Raw genomic sequence first — 17,458 nt, 5'->3', positions numbered from 1 at the left:
CACATATATATATATATATATATATATATATATACACATATATATATATATATATATATACTTTACCATATCCACCATCAACGCACCTCCTTTATTTATTTATTTATTTATTTGTTTATATCCAGTTGACCATCTCTTCACTACCAACACACAACTTTGATTTATTTATTTATATACACTTTCCCATCATCGTGACCTATTACCACCTTGAATTATTTATTTATTGATATCCACTTGACCATCCCCATAACTGACATACCCCCTTGGATTATTTAGATACATTTAGCATTTAACAACCTGCGTACCACCTTGAATACATATATATATATATATATATATATATATATATATATATATATATATATATATATATATATATATATATATATATATATACACAAAAGTATTTCCTTAGACTGACATAATTACCCCGCACACGCAAAGCGAAAAGTGGGATTAAGCAATGGGTTCATATCCGTCTGTCTGTCTGTCTTATCAGTTTGTTTTCGTCAGTTTATGATCAAGGAACAACTTATTTAAATTGAAATGTTAGGATTTGAACATAAATCTGAAGACAAGGCTGACGTTTAACAGTAGTTTGGCTCTGAATTCATCCCGATCACGCATGTGCAGTGAGGAGTGAAACAATATTTTTACTCTCTCTGCCTCCCTGGCAGTCAAACAAAACTGAAAATCATTCCAAGCAGGAAACTTTCTGTTTTTAAGGATGGCATAAAGGACACAAACAACAGGCACGAATAACTAATGCAACATGTCAGATGAGGTGATGTAATAGACACTGGGTAAAATGGTGGTGAAACCTGGAATTTATTTATTTATACACCTTTAGAACTCTTTAAACCTTTATTTAAATTGAATTATATACTTTACCGCTGTAGAACACAAATTGCCTTCATAATACTTCCACGAACCGTGATATATATACATATATATATATATATATATATATATATATATATATATATATATATATATTTATCGATATATAGTATGAGAGGGCGTGCCATGTGAGAGGGTGCTGCCGATTGATGCTGCATTCTACGGTGATCAATCAAGCCTCCATTTCTTAAAATGCAATTCAGCATTGTCTTATTACAGGGTATAAGGGTGGTGTATAAGACTGCTTCAGTTACACAAAACTTTATGGATTCTTTAAACCATCTTTAAAATCATATTTTATTAGAATTGAAGTATATATACTTAAACACCGCACGGTGTATTGTGTTCTATGAACTCTCTAGTTACTTGTTTCTTTATTTTCGTCCTCCTTGACAGCCAGTGGATGTGATGCATGAGCTTGCTTCTGGCTGTTCTGGCTTCTCACGGCGTTTCATGCATTGGCAAAGAGAGCTGATTGTGGGTGGTGCACGAGAAAATGCTAGCAGGATTCTGCAAAGGTAGGAAAAAGGTTTGACTCACTCCAGTGAATCGCAGGTGTCGTTGTTACACTTGCTACAAGTATATAAGCAAAGAAAAGAAAGAAAACTTTCCTTCTGAGTCGCTGTTGCCATGGAGCAAGTCGTAGTAATTAGGCAATATTGGCAATTATCAAACTCCAATGCTCCAGGAAGGTTCAGCAGCAAATTTTCCTACAATTTAGGAAAGATAGGTGAACGAACAGTGGTGTGTATCAGCTTTGCAGAAGGGGTCATGAGTTGTTTGGAGAAAAACAAGATTGTGTCCTTGAGACATGAAATGCAAATTTATTTTCATGCTTCGTTTCTGATTTGTTCGGGACCTTTTGCTTGACTTGTGTGCAGTGCTGAGGCCCTCCAGACAATGTTTGTGCTGATGGACAGCAAACAGCTGCATGAAACCTACAAAGATAACTACGATATCCGGGACATTGGCTGGAGTGAAGAAAAGGCGTCGGCCATCTTGGATGCCTGGCAGCGCAAGTTTGTGCGTGTAAGTTCAGCTATCATGATGTGCGTTATATACTTGTAACCCTGCTTGAGATGGAAGAAAACAAAAACGATCGGGTGTTTTGGGACCAATAATTATTTGTGCAATCAAAATAATGTTGGTTGAAGAAATTGTCATGCGATTAAGCATTTAAATGCTTTAATTTATACAAGGAAGTAGGAGGCCATCCAGCCCATCGTGCCCACCAATATCCATTTACCCGTTTATCCTCAATGCTTTTCAGAAATCCTTTTTAGAAAGTGAAAAAGTTTTTAAGAAAGCAATTTTAAGGAAACCCCTTGGTTATTTTTTTAAGCCACAAGCCACACTTCCTTGTGACTCCATTATATGCACTGCTGAGAAACAGCTTGTGAAGAGCTAGTTTCACCTGAACCTTTTAAATCTCTTGAACTTGCAATTGGACACAATGGTGCTCAATGCTCCACAATTCCATTCTGGATTATAACTGCTCTGTGCTTCGCTTTGACCAGAACATACTTCGTTATCAGCTGACAATGAAGATTGTTTCCGCATTGGTTACTTCTATTTGTAGTCTGAAGGTTGTAAACTTTATACCTTTCAACGGAAACCACTCAAAAATTTGGATGAAATCGACAAGCAAGGAGAAGCTGACGTTTCGGGCGTCAACCCTTTTCCGGAGCAAAAGGAAGGGTTGATGCCAGAAATGTCAGCCTCTCTTTGCTTCCCACGGTGATGAGCATCTGACAATCAACGTTTAGTTTATTCCATCCGTTGTTCTACCTGTCTGCCGATGAAGATCGACACTAGCCTTCACCGGCAAGACGATGTCTTCATTCCACCCAAACAATTCGGCTAATGCACCAGCATCGCCTTCAAAGTTAATGCAGCAACTAGTTGAAAACAGGAACACCATTCAAGTTCACCAAAATGTGAGCACTACGGGAGTGAGAAAGTTAAAAGCGCGATTGACTCCGAGAAGTCTTATCAAAAAAGATGCTCATGAAATAGCTACAGCATGGCTTCACGGTCCATTGTAGGCCTTGTTTGTATTTCCCTTTCAAGTGGGCATTAAGAGGTGGCGACGCTCGGTCTGTGGTAGTCCTGCAATGTAGGCCACAAACTCAATGAAATGTTGGACGTTCTAAGCCTTTCTGTTTTTAAAACAACTAAATTGTTGTGCTCTTGCATTTTCTGCTCAATGGATTCTCAATCCTAAAAATTGTTCTTTGATACTCCAAGTTGTTCGGGTCACAGATCATGCTCTTGAGAACCTTGCAATACTTTCACTGAAGCAAAAGTAGGAAAGTATCGGTGACAGAAACATGTATTTTTACTCAGAAATGGACTTGATAGTTTTGTAAAAGATGTGCAGGAATGTTCGTACCACGCTTGACTAAATATTGTGATGGCAAATAGTACACCGACCGCACCGTAAGCCACAGATTCTGTTTGAATGTATGCACCTTGTGTGTATGCAGGTGGTACATGGAAGTGTAAGACCAAATTCATCTCAGCAGGTCCATGCTTTCTCCACCACTTCCCTCCACGACCTCCTCTGGGCCTTCTCTGACTTCCGGCCTGCCCGCGTTGCTACGGCATGTGCTCTCATGGTATGCCCCAGGTGCTGATTTGTCACTGTCCGTCACTCTTACATGGTGCACGAGTACCTTGTGCGCGATGTCGAGCAAGCTCTGATGTCATTTTCTTTGCACCGGAATTGAGTTTCTCATCGTGGACCTGATGTCGTCTCGTAGACGTTGACTATGTAAAGGCTCGAAGATTGTTCCTCCTTGCCTTCCATTGCAGTTGGTCTTTACGTGCATGGCGCTGTTTCAGTGTGACTGCACCAAGTCCCAAGGTGCAGTGGGGATTGCGGGGTTGATGGTGGTTGTGTTATCCGTAGCTGCTGCCCTGGGTGTTTCCTCGATTCTCGGCCTGGATTTCAATGCGGCCAGCACCCAGGTAGTGTGCCACACTATTTCTGACTGGGAATCTTTCCCATACGTCGAATAACATGGCTGCATGCATGTACTCCTGTTTTACTTTTTTTTCTATTTCCACTTGCTGACTTGCTGCAACCTTGCATCCTAGGTTCTTCCTTTTATTGCACTTGGATCTGGAATGAAGGACATTTTTCTGTTGGCTCACGTTTTCGCCTGGACAAGCATCAACAGAAACATCCCTGGCAATGTAAGGGGATGCCAACCTTACATTTTACATTATATTTTTTGTGGAGAATGACACGACGACTCATTATTTGGTCATTCGGATAATTAGGTTGTGTTTTCGACTGCTTGGTTCTGGCACACATTGTCCATCCATCCATCCATTGGGACAATACTCTGTGCAGAGCGTTGGTGCTGCCAAAGCAGTCTCCTCGGCCATTGGGCACAATCCTGGACGGGTCGACATAGTCCGTAGATACGTATATTGCACTCTATAATTATTTATTTTGGAGATCAGTGTGCCAAATGGGGTTTGATTGAAAACCAAAATGCTTTATTTCTGAAATTCTATAAAATTCATCAATGAATTATCTTCCGATATAGTCTATAGGCTTATTGATTAACATAGGACGAGGACATGAGGAGACAATGAACAAAGCAACACAGTGCATGGGATTTGAGCCTGGGATTCAGGCATCATTACCCATGTGATCAGATAGCACCGGCAAACAGGATGACGTTAAAGATGTACACACCGAGCAGGACTTGTGCCACAAAAATATGTTCTTCATGTGAATACACAGCGATTTTATTTCGTGGGCAAAATGAGACCCATTGCCATTGCATCGGCAGTCACCATGCTTCCCTCGTTACAGTGCTGTGTTGGAGATTGTCTGCGTGAGTGCGGTCCTGGCATTACTTTGTGTGCTGTTTGCAACTTGGTGGTTTTCCTCCTGGCTGCCCTCATCCCTATTCCAGCTCTGCAAGCCTTTTCCCTCCAGGTAGGTGCCATGACCGATACTGAACCCAAACAAACTTCATGCTATTTTCTGGATAACACAGTTGGGATTCTGACATTGATGTATTGGATTATTTCATATCATTTTCATTACCACAGAGCAGGCTGGGACTACATCCACCTGGTTCCATTTAGTGTGGTCACAATTAGCATTCCTCAGATCTCTAATCTAGCAAGCTATGAAAAACAAATATTTATATAGTTTTCAGCATTTTGAAAAAGCTCCAAGTGGTGGCCACCGCGATTCCTACAAGAAAGCCGTCCATCGGCCGTGATGCAAACCGCGACAGCTGCAGTGTCCCTTTACTTAGATGAAGTGTTTGTTCTTCGAAGCTTGACATGATGTAACCTGATCTGAACTCTTTCCCTGCAGGCAGCTATTGTTGTGGTACTTAACATTGCCACAACTTTGCTTGTTTTCCCCGCCATCTTGGCCTTGGACCTGTGTCGTCGCCGGGGCAACCGCATGGATGTGCTCTGCTGTCTTGCAAGGTAGGCCTCATTGCAAAAATAAAAATGGCTGAACTGTTCTTGTGAGATGCAGAGGTCTTTCCTAATAAACTTGTTGAAGGAGAGAATTCCAGCGTCGACGGTTATGCGATGGCTTTTAAGGGGAGAATAACAGTCGGTCCTTTTTGTTTTCCCACAAGAAGCTGTAAGTTTGCAAACGCAATCATAATTACATCCAGACACTAACCACAGCACCTTCGAAAGAGCTGAACTCACAGGGTAAGCGTGATTGGACACAATTGATCCTTTTAGGAAAGGATGGCACAGCTGTTATAGCAAAATGAAGGAAACAGGTAAAAAGCACGGGGGGCGGCAAATGGAGCATTGATGTTCGGCATTCCTATTCTAGCTCGGTTACGTGATGGGCCTCCTGTGCGTGTGGAACCAGTTTGCTCAGCATGCCTGGGTGCACATCATGGCTCATAAAACTAGGCTGCTGGATTTCCCAGCAAGCCCACCACACCTGCTTGGCCGGTGTACTCGTCACTATGAGCACATCCAGCTCGCTTCACCGGGCTTGTAAAGTGTGATGCGGTATGTGTGGGAAACAGCCAGACTGGATCTGCAAATGATTTAGCATCTTTACACATTGTGTACACAAAGCGGGAGGAAAATCATAATGGGAAGTGAACTGTCATGATGTTCCGAAAACAGGTTTAACTTGTCTATCTATCTTCATCGTGCAGTTGTGGAACTTTGTACGTTTTTGCATAATCATATTTAGAATCGTGTGGAATTGTTCAACACAATTTTACGGAATATATTTTAGCAATTCTAGTTTTACCAAACACATTCCGTGTGAAGATCTGAATGGAACTTGGTGATTTCCTGGATCAGGATGACGGCTCGTGTGCATATTACGGAGGGAAAGGGTTTCCTCCTTTGTGGGAAGGTTACAGTAAGCACGTTTGTTTCGAGTAAAAACAAGCAAAACACAGCCAGGCTGTTTGTTTAAGTAATATTGTAATAAGTATTTGTGGAAGTCGGTAAAAAAGGGAATGTCGTCTTGTGGGTGGCTGTTGATCCCGGTCCGTAGAGCTGGGTAGATCCGAAAAACCACGTGAAACTGGGTCTGGATTTGATTATGGAAGGATAAGGTCACATACCCCTGAGGGACGGGCAGCAGGTGTTGGTACTACCTTACAAAATCCCCGAAAGGAATGATGTCGGATCAAATTGATTTATGGAACCAATTCTCAGGGTGGACAACAATTTTTTTTTATCAACAAGAGCGAGGCTCATGGAAGAACAAGCTTAAGTTGATACTCGGATAGTGGAGCAACAATTCAGCACAATCAGAAAGGGAAGGAATGAACAGGAAATGATGAGAGAGAAAGAGAAAGAGAAAGAGAAAGAGAAAGAGAAAGAGAAAGAGAAAGAGAAAGAGAAAGAGAAAGAGAAAGAGAAAGAGAAAGAGAAAGAGAAAGAGAAAGAGAAAGAGAAAGAGAGAGAGAGAGAGAGAGAGAGAGAGAGAGAGAGAGAGAGAGAGAGAGAGAGAGAGAGAGAGAGAGAGAGAGAGAGAGAGAGAGAGAGAGAGAGAGAGAGAGAGAGAGAGAACTGAAACCAGCAAATTAAAATTAGTGGGTTAGTAAGGGTTATTGGGGGTAATAACAATCATTGGTCAGGATGGGGAATTACATAAGAAGAATTACCAGAAGTGGTGGAAAAGGATTTCGTTATAAAACACTTGTTTTTTCCTGTGGGTTTAAACAGAAAAGAGTGCGATGAAAGTAAATTAACAGACATGAATGTGTGTTTAGCACTGCATGTGATTGTATTGTTGAACACCATTAGAGGAACACTGTTTGTGTTACCACCATGTTTTGTTACCTCTGCCTCTGAAGGTGGACGTAGGTTATGTTTTAACCCGTCTGTTTGTTATTTGCTTAAATTGAAGCTTTTCAAGTATATTGGTTGGTCTTGTGCGTTATTCTGTCTGTCTGTCTGTCTGTTTGTCTGTCTGTATATTTATCATGTGCAGGTCACAATTTTAAACCGATCTTCACAAAACTTCACCATAAGGTAGAGTTCGTCATAAGCAAGAAGCCTATTGTTTTTGAGATCAAAAGGTTGACAGGTCAACATAGGCCAGAAGAAGGTCAACAACTTTGTCAAATGTCTAAAGTCCTCAATTTTCATCTGATTGACTTGAAATTTGAAGAGTTGCATATCATTTCACTGAATTCAAACACCAATTATTTTTGAGGTTAACATTGGCCAAAGGTCAACAATGACTTCGGTGAACTTTCTAAAATCCACAATTTTCATCCCATTAACTTGAAATTTGAAGAGGATTTGCCTCTCAGGTCACCGAATTCAACGAACAAGTATTTTTTGAGGTTAACATTGGCCAAAAGGTCAAAATAGGCCAAAAAGTAAACATATGTCAAAAAGTTGACGAGCAGATTTTTGAAATTGTCAATTTTCATCTGATTCACTTGAAATTTGAAGAGGATTTGCATATTTGGTCATTGAATTCAACCACCAATTATTTTTAAGGTCAAATTTGTTTCATGGATTTTGCAAGAGTTGTGCTCTGCACGACGTCTTCTTCTTATTTGTTTCTGTTTAAAAAAAAAAAATTCTCAAAAAGTTCTCGACAAACTTGAACGAAATTTGGTGGAGAGTTTGGGTATGTGACACTGATGAAATCATTCAATTTTGGTGAAGATCCGGATCCGATCATTTTTTAAAGTCATTTTTCACCATTGAGAGATCGGGCCAAAAATGACATATAGCGGGATATCTCAAAAAAAGTTTTGGATGGATTATGATAAAACTTGGTGGATGAATTGGTAAGGTGGCAAGAACAAGCTGATTCTATTTTGGTTAAAGTCCGGATGCTGATCCGACCTATAGGTCGGATATATAACATAAAACTGTTCAACCTGGCAGAGGTATGCGCTCCACAGAGTGCCGTTGTAGTTTGTCTTTGGAATCATCTGTCGAATACATTTACAGAGGGGACAGGGGTTTCCATGAAAAATGAGAAAATGAGGTTGTGTGGCACAGGTGGAAAAAGGAAATTTGGTGGGGAAGAGATTATAGTGGATGGAGAGGAGGTAAGGAACGCGTATGGAGAATACGGGAGGGTCAAAATGTGTAGCATTTGTGCAACTAATAAATAGATGACGTGCTGTAAAAAAACAGAAAAATTCCCTTCATCGACAAAGGAGGAAATATATATATATATATATATATATATATATATATATATATATATATATATATATATATATATATATATATATATATATATATATATATATATATATATATATATATATATATATAACATATATCAAGAGGAGGAGGAAGAAGGATCATCGGCGATGATACAGGGCACATGGACTCTCTGGTTGTTGGATAGCTTCACGGGCTTCGAGGAATTGTTGAGAATCGTCTCTAGAAATAGGGTGTCTGCTGTTGTTGTCTTTGTGTAAACTAATTTTGTCCATTATCAGGGTGATAGTAAAGCTTAGTTGTTATATGCTTGTCCTTGAGCTGTCTGGCCTTCGAGAGGAACACTGCGTGATTATATTAATCTATAACTGCCATCTGGTGCGAGGCTACTTGGGATCATTGTATCTCAGAGCATTCTGTACTTCAACAGCGATGTGAATCGGACCCTCCCATCATCTCAGAAGGGTCGTTGAAGATCTGAATGCGTCTTTCACGAGTAGGCCCTCAAGTTGGTGGTACTCTGTTCAAGGTACACACTTCCTGCATAGATTATGTTATACCCTTATGCAGAAAAATCTCATGAGAACAGATGAAATTCTTATCAGATGCCTGTCAGTTCTCATGAGAAGTCATCAGAGTCTTATAGGTAAGGATGAAAATTTTGTGAGGACCAATATTAGTCTGCCTTGCAACTGCCACAGTGCTCTCATCAAGCACGGTGAGTCTCCATTGACAAATCAGATGTCTTTCTGAGTGGTGGATTTCCATCTGCCCTTCTCAGAGCAAGGAGGTCCTTACAACAAGTCGTGAATGATTCCGTGGCTGAGAATCATTCCTGGACAGGTCGTTATTCCATCCCAAGGTGTGGAAATTTCCACTGAGCAGCTTTGGAAATCGAATCCACACCGATGAGGGCAATGCAATGTTGCTTTACTCACTCCACCACGAAGGTGTTTATCTCTGATTCAACACAGGCCATGTGATTTGTTGGTACGAGTCTTTCTGTTGATCTTGTTGAATTATATTGCATACATTTCTCGATCGGGAGTGCTATATTGGCAAGGGGCCATCTATTTATGATGTACACACCAGAAATGGGAATGGGCAGAGGGTGGGAGTGGTGAGGGCAACTAAATTGAGAAAAGGAATAAAAGGGAGGATGATACGAGAGGGTAAAGTGAGTAGGTGATTGTGACAGGAGTGGAGAAAGACTGAAAATACGTTTGGAAATAGATGGAATTTATGGGAGGGAATGCATGGGGCATGTCACAGATTCTAACATTTTACCCTCGCTGAAGGAGAGGGCATTGCATTTGGGTCTGTTTGTTTGTTTGTCCGCACAGAACTTTCATGTTTTTCTCTGCAACCGCTCGTCGGATTGAGCTGAAATTTTCACTATTCGTGCGACTAATCATGTTGAATGTTTTAATTCTAATTATGACATCATAGATAACATGGTGTGGCAGTCATATTGGAAAAACAGAAAAAATTTGGACCTCTGTATCTCTGAAACTGTACAAAGGAAAAAATTGAAACTTGGCACATGGCAAGGACTCATCACGAAAATAGATGTGATTTTTTGATGATGTCATAGGTGCTTCGTTATGACGTCATAATTGCATATGTAGAACGCCACCTCTATCAGTATGAAAAATTTTGAGGGTCATCTAGGGATAAAATGGTCCACAGGAAAAAAAAAATTGATGACGTCATCGGTCACGTGATTAGGCAGCCATATTTGTTTGTTTGTTTTAAGCTTAAAAAATCTTCTTCTCTGAAGTGGCTGAACAGATCGAGGTGAAACTTTACATGTATGACCGCCTATCCATGAGGAACAAAAGTTTCACACATATGATATCATAGGTCAGATGGTTTGGCAGCCATATTGGATTTACCCATAAACCCATAAAAATCTTCTTCTCCAGAACGGCTGGACAGATCGAGGGGAAACTTCACAAAAATGTTCCCCAAGCCTTGGGTGTGCAAGTTTGTGAAGGAATAATTGATAGGTCACATGGTTTGGCAGCCATATTATATTGAAGAAAATATTAAATAATGTTTTCTATGGAACCGCTTAATCAATCAAAGTGAAGCTTCAAATTTATGATCTCGTAGAGATGGGGGAATACACGTTTCAAATTTCAAATAGATCACATGTATGGTCTAGCAGCCAGAATTATTTAATTTTTTGATATGGGTTGTTTTTTCATATATTTATTTTTGAATAAGGCTCACTTGGCTGTGCCTGGATGGGATTGTGGGTAGAGGAGTAACAGTTGAAATGTGAATCCTATCCAGGTTCCTCCTGATTAAATCACCTTTTCTTTTTGCTTGTTTGGGTTCCTTGTGAATACTCCAATGCAGTACTGTACCTATTTGGTCTTCCATTTGATTTGAATTGAATTTATTTTAATCTCATTCTAAATCAATTGAATAATGAATAGTTATAAATTTATTAAAAACATCATGGGTCAGGGTCAGGTGTCCGATCAAAGCGGGGTTGCATCAAAGCAGGACGTCTTGGTTCCTGGTCATCACTGCCAGGAGTTATAAAGTGGCAGTTCTAATTACGTCTCTTATTAATTTTACGTATTGTATTTACACATTATTATCTTTTTAATCTTTTTACTTAACACACCTGTACACAAACGTCACACAAAATACACCATAAAAAATCAGTCCTGGTGAGGGTCTGCAATCTCCGAATGCTCTTTTCCTTGTTACATATGTAATAAATATATGGCTCCTAACTTTATTTACCAGCACTGATTGCATGTTTTGCTTTACTGTATTTAACCTTGATTTTTTTTGTTTGTTTGTTTCTTCTTCACAATACTTGTGACCCTTGTTGAGGAATCACCACAATTACTTTACTTTTCTTCATCCATCTGCCCACCAGCCCCTGCTCGAATCGGGTTGTAGCGATTGACTCTCGGCTGTCCCCAGCGTTCAATGGCCCGACTCAGTGCTCACCACCAGAAGGAGGGTTCCAGTGCAGCACTGCAGCTGCACACATCACTCTACAGGCAACACTCACTGCTGTGGCGCGTTATGATGCCTCGGGGCAGCATATTATCACGCTCCTGCCAGCAACAATAAGCACGCCGGTGTCCACCTCTCATGAGCATCCAACCACCGGGGAGGCCTCCGCTCATCCAACAATGCCGGGCCCTGAGTCTTGCAGCTCAACACGTGACTTGATTGCCCGAATGGAGGAGGCAGGACCATTGGAGCAGCCGAGTGGTCTTTGCTGTGGCAATAGGCACTGGACACTGAGCCGTTTTGGTTTTGAGTGCTATGCACCCCTGCTAACTAAAGGGCCTGTCAAGGTGAGAAGCAGGGGTCATTGCTTTTATGCACTTCTTTTCTCATTTACATCACATATTATTTTTATGAATGGATCTGCATTACAATTACCCCTATACTCATTGAGATGCATGACCCTCCTACATGCAGGCAGCTGTTTTGCTGTCATCTTTTGCATTGCTTGGCACTGCATTGTATGGCGCATCTTATGTTCCTGATGGCCTACCTTTGGCCGAGGTTGTTCCTCGCGGTGGACCAGAGCATGCTTTTTTGGCTGCGCGTGCATGTCACTTCCCAGCCTACAGCATCCGTGTTGCCACTACTGCCGATGTTGATTACCCATCAGCTCAGATGCAGATATTTGCGCTTCATGAGCATCTACGGCTGCTCCCTCAGGCAGCACATGAGGCTGATGGCCGGCTTCCAAAGACATGGCTGCATTACTTCCGTGACTGGCTGCTTGGTAGGCCTTTCTGCAGTACAAGGCCTCGAGAACATTTTATCATTTTCTTTTATTTCTCACTAGTTCTTTGCAGTACCTACATCTGCAAAATAAAGTTGTGTTTTGGATTTTTTTTGTGACAATGGCCACTGATCATGATGGATAACAATAATAGAGACTCCATTTGAGGACATGGGTGTGGCAAAACCTCTCTGTTCATTTGGCTAGTACTTTAGGCCAAACTCGTCTGTGATCAATTTGCAAATTGCAGATCTGCAACGAGCGTTTGATGAGGACTGGGCAGCCGGACGCATTTCGGTGACCAGCTTCCGAAACGGCTCTGAGTCTGCTGTCCTGGCCCTGCGGCTGCTTGTGCAGACAGGGGACCCTGACGCTTCTGTGAATTTTGCACAGGTACGTCGTCTTCTGCCGTTGTTACTATGGGGCTGATTGCACACACACACACACACACACATAGATGACACCATTACTACCAGACTTGGCGGCGTAATGCTTAGAACATCCGCTGGTTTGTCCGTCGTTCGATCCTTACCCCAGCCGAGTCATACCAAGGACTTTAAAATGGCACATGCTGCTTCCTTGCTTGATACTCAGCATTTGAAAAGGATAGAGCAAGGAAAAACAACCATAGGTTGGCAATCACAGTGCAGGCTTGATGGGCCTATTGGTCTCCTCCAGTGTTGACGTTCCTTATCAGGGAACTCGTATTATTGTCATAAATTGTGAGTGATTGTTCGGCAGTGTATCGTGTTCTTAGCATTGTTAATGCTCCTATACTTGTTATTCGATGTCATTGTTTATTCATTTGTTGAAGTTGAGAAGAGTATAAAAAAGGAGGCAAGTTATAATATTGTGGTTAGACTTTACGATGCATGGAAAGATCACCAGAATGTGCGAAAATTCTGCTCACTTCCGGTTATTGAACCACCTCGTGTTAACGAGCAATTTCTAACGATATCTGGTTTGAGAACCATATCCTAGTTATGAGTAGTTTGTAGAGGGAGAGGCTTTCACTTGTGGTCATATACTGAGTATATACTGGTTCCGGTGGAGAAGAGTTAATCGTCAGTTGCTTTGGTGTGTACAGTGCCATAATGAAGTGCTTTGTGTCTCCTTAATAAACGCAAGTTTGGACGACACCCACCTGCTGGTTTGAGCATCGATCAATCCAAGAACCTTGGGCTTTATGACAATCATCCCGAGGCTAAAACAAGCTCTACGTGATTTGGAACAAGCAAGAAGAAAAATACGACAAGAAGGAAACACAAGCTCTTAGTCTGAACCAAATAGACAGAGTCATCAGAGTTCCAGACAATGGCAGGCTGCCCGGGGTTCAGTGATGTGAGACCAACAATCCATCACGACTTGGTCCTTGAAATGTGATCTGACAAAACAATAGAAGGTGGTTACTTTGAGCACTGGGAGGACTCTGTTCCACCTTCGAAAATCCACAGATGCTGATCGCAACAAACAAGAGAAGAACAGGAATCTATAGCAGTGAGAAGTTCATGCACATTGTGGAGAAGATCCTCAAGTTCAAGTATGGGAACAAGGAAGTCTGTTTAAGGGCTTTGCAAATTCCCAGCTCTTCCCTGACAGCTTGATTATTGGTTGGAATTTATGAGGAGCTTGAGAAAGTTAAAAAGATGAATTTAACACTTAATTTTATTCTTCCCACTTAAGTCGAATAAACTGTAGAGAAGTACGCTTGTAACTGCAGCAGTACCACCTGTTCGACTGGTGCACAGATTTGCCGGTGCTCCGGTGGAAGACAGATTGGGAGGTCACTGTACATAGGCGGCCATTCACAGGGGTTCGGAGTGCCGCTGCCTGGCGTCAGGTTACGTGACTGGCCTTGGACCCAAGCCTGTGAAGAATTCCACTGAGTGCGAGGCAGTCTGGTAGGTCCATCTCTACAGCAGTCCAAGAAAACAAGGTCTCATCACCGTGAATTTTCATCGACTCGGAAGGGAGAAAAATGTCATAGCAGGATGAAATGTAGAGAAGTGAACAGAAAAAAAATATTGCTCCAGCAACACAGACTACAGGCCGTTGAACAGAGTTCATTTGCATTTATGATTTGCAAAAGCTTAAGTCAACAACCAGGCTTAGCCAGATGTTTTGAGCTCATGTTGAGGTCAAATCAAGCTGATAGCAAGTAATCAATGACTCATGTTTAAAGCAAGGAATAACCTGAACATAAAAGGGAGTGATGCGACAAATGTTTCTGCTGAAAACAAATAAATATGAATGCCGGTGGAGAAACAAAACAGATATGGGGAAGACTATAATGACGTCGAATGATGATCAGCTTGCCTTTATAATCCATTTACATGCAAATAATTAGAGACTATACTTGGTGTTTGTTTCATGGTTAGTGTGGTGGGCTTGGGGTTTGAGGATCCTGAGTTCAATTCCCATTCAACTGTTGAATTAATACCAGGTGGGATTGACTCTGCCTGACATCCTTCCGAGGTTGGCAAAATGAGTGCCAGCTTGCTGGTATCCTGTGTTGGAGTGGTGACCCGTCCAGGATTGTGCCCAATAGCCAAGGAGACTCCACAGGCAGCACCAATGCTCTGCACAGAGTATGGTCCCAATGTATGGATGGATGGATGGAATTAAAGACTAGTTCTACCTGTATTTTCTGGTTATTTAACTGGACAAACTACTGTTGCTGAATAGCTGCAATAGAACACCTTTTGAGTTCATTTTCAGGGAAAGGTGTGTCAAGTGATCGATCTTTTGGCCGAAGATGCAGATTTTCATGGTATTGGTGACGTGGACTGATGATGAAACATTTGTTCAGCAGTCTGTTTGAATGTCAGCATTTCGGTTTTGCTATCGGATTGCATTGGCGCAAGCAGTGTCAAAAGGAAACACCAAGCTGGTTCATTAATGACCTTCAATCACGGGGTCGATGTCTAACCAACCTAGTTTGACCTACAGGTGGCGCCAGTCTACACATCATCATTGACCCTTAAGAACCATCACCGATACTTGTGCTGGGTATTTATATAGTGATAATAATAATAATAATAATACTGATGATGATAATTGCAGTGCATACTCTTGACATAGCTTTCAAACGTCCACAACAAGATGAGAAACATTTCAAGGCTAAAATCATTGCTGGACAAGTAACCAATACGTCGTCGGATACTCATCTGAAAGTGGAAAGAATTTGTCATCTGTTCGGTGCACCTGTGATAACTCACCTCCTCTTTGTGAACGACACCGTGAGATATTTAACATGCTGGCAGACATGACACCCAGTTTTAACATACATCTGAGGAACGGCACACACATTGATGCCTCTCCCTGCAAAACACCAGGATGACAGTTTATACGTAGTTGACTCGAGACTCAAACCCAAGCTAATAGCTCAAGCACACGCATACCTCTTAAGCTATCCTGCCATTCCATTACTATATTATAATCTATGTATCGTATATACATATGTGTGTATACATATGTATATATATATATATATATATATATATATATATATATATATATATATATATATATATATATATATACATACACACACACACACACACACACACACACACACACACACACACACACACACACACACACACACACAGATCCTCCCAGTGGACACCAACTTAACAGAACAATAATCTAAACGCCACGATGTCTGAACATCCTGTGCTATTGAGATGCTCCTTGTGCGATCTAGGAGCTCTCTCTTTTTTATTCCCTCGCCCCAGAATGTAGTTCTCGCTACATGTGTCGCACATGTGAACGACAGCTGGTTATGAAAGTTTTTATTTGTATTTTTTACGATGGAGTTTATTTTTGTGAATTGTCGATGGAGTTTACTCTAGTGCTGTATTTGGTCAGTTATTTGATTGCATTGCGCCCGTGCCCTCACTCAATCCACGTTTCACATCATCATTCTGCCAGTTTACAGTATTCTATTTATGTTGATCGCCCTTTCACTGTTTCAAACTCCTCATGATAACAAAAGTCTAGTACCCAGCCATTTTATTTTAGTGAGTTGCCACTCTATTAAAATTTTATGGTCTTCTTGGTGAACCCTTTAACAAAGAGCATGGACATACAGTGAGTACATGAGGGTGCAGTGCCACATAAATCGATGCTTTTATTGGTGCAGAATCTGGAGGCATATGGAGATAGGTCGTGTGGGAGCCAGAGTGCACTATTGGGTCAATAACGTACCGAGTCCTACGTTTTAAACCCAATTTTAGGATTTATACATTCACGAGCCATTGTTTTGCATCCGAATTGGTTTCATCAAGATTGAGGGACGTTTATTATGTTTCCTGCACAGCTCCCTGGGAAGCGGCTCGTTGACAGTAATGGTATTATTGACCCTGCCACATTCTATGTGGCACTAACAGCATGGGTCAGCAGTGATCCTTTGGGAGTGGCTGCTTCACAAGCTGCCTTGAGACCTTCCCCACCAGACTGGATTCATGACAAGTACTCCAGTGGACCTGACAGCATGATCAGTAAGCGGCTATATCCTCATCACAACCACCTCACTCACATATTATGTCATTTGCTCCCCTTTTCTCACCTTTGCATTTTTATGCATCTTTGTGTATGCTTCCTACTGCGTTTTGACGAAATCACCGTCTATTTATTATGGACACAAACATAGCAAAACCTCTGACTTCCCCACCACATCCTGTAATAAACAGAATGCCACGAAGAGCAAAAAGTGTGAAAATCAGAGAGAAATAAGAAGTGAAATGTAGAAACTGTTGCTGCGGTGCATCATTAATAAAAAAAAAACCTTGGAAGTACAAGGAAGATGAATGAATTGGAAAGGGAGCTAAAGCAAGAAGAGTAACAGTGCAGGCGTTGTGGGAGACTGGTTGCTAGCCATGCGCGGTGCAGTGCTGAGGGTTTGGCACCAAGCCCTGCATCGCCGGTGGTCTTTGAGCCAAAGCAAGGCCGTGGGGTGGGAGAGGAAGGGGAGGAAGAGGGAGGGAAAATTTTCTGCTTTGTGGCTCCGAATCCGTCACTCGGTAATTGTTTTGGAACGTGCCGGAGGGAGTTTCGGGATGTGGGACATGGAGGAATGGGATATACAGCGCATGAGAAAGAAAAGGGATGATGAACAGGAAG

General features: G+C 41.5%; 1 protein-coding gene across 2 annotated transcripts in view; it reads left to right on the top strand.

Moving 5' to 3' along the window:
• Positions 1 to 17,458, top strand: part of LOC147024893 (protein patched homolog 2-like) — a 66,592-nt gene that overhangs the window by 25,996 nt on the left and 23,138 nt on the right. For both annotated transcript variants that reach the window (XM_085885257.1, XM_085885258.1), the window contains exons 8-18: positions 1,297 to 1,418; positions 1,782 to 1,929; positions 3,387 to 3,518; positions 3,715 to 3,870; positions 4,000 to 4,098; positions 4,730 to 4,855; positions 5,246 to 5,364; positions 11,465 to 11,894; positions 12,022 to 12,334; positions 12,585 to 12,727; positions 16,656 to 16,836. In XM_085885257.1, coding sequence (XP_085741383.1) covers positions 1,297 to 1,418; positions 1,782 to 1,929; positions 3,387 to 3,518; positions 3,715 to 3,870; positions 4,000 to 4,098; positions 4,730 to 4,855; positions 5,246 to 5,364; positions 11,465 to 11,894; positions 12,022 to 12,334; positions 12,585 to 12,727; positions 16,656 to 16,836 — 1,969 coding nt within the window. The remainder of the gene's footprint in view (positions 1 to 1,296; positions 1,419 to 1,781; positions 1,930 to 3,386; positions 3,519 to 3,714; positions 3,871 to 3,999; positions 4,099 to 4,729; positions 4,856 to 5,245; positions 5,365 to 11,464; positions 11,895 to 12,021; positions 12,335 to 12,584; positions 12,728 to 16,655; positions 16,837 to 17,458) is intronic.

The sequence above is a fragment of the Eptatretus burgeri genome, chromosome 6 (assembly GCF_056783735.1).
Source record: "Eptatretus burgeri isolate ZD-2024b chromosome 6, Ebu_testis_v1, whole genome shotgun sequence".
Taxonomy (NCBI): Eukaryota; Metazoa; Chordata; class Myxini; order Myxiniformes; family Myxinidae; genus Eptatretus; species Eptatretus burgeri.
This window is presented reverse-complemented; position numbering and strand designations above follow the sequence as displayed.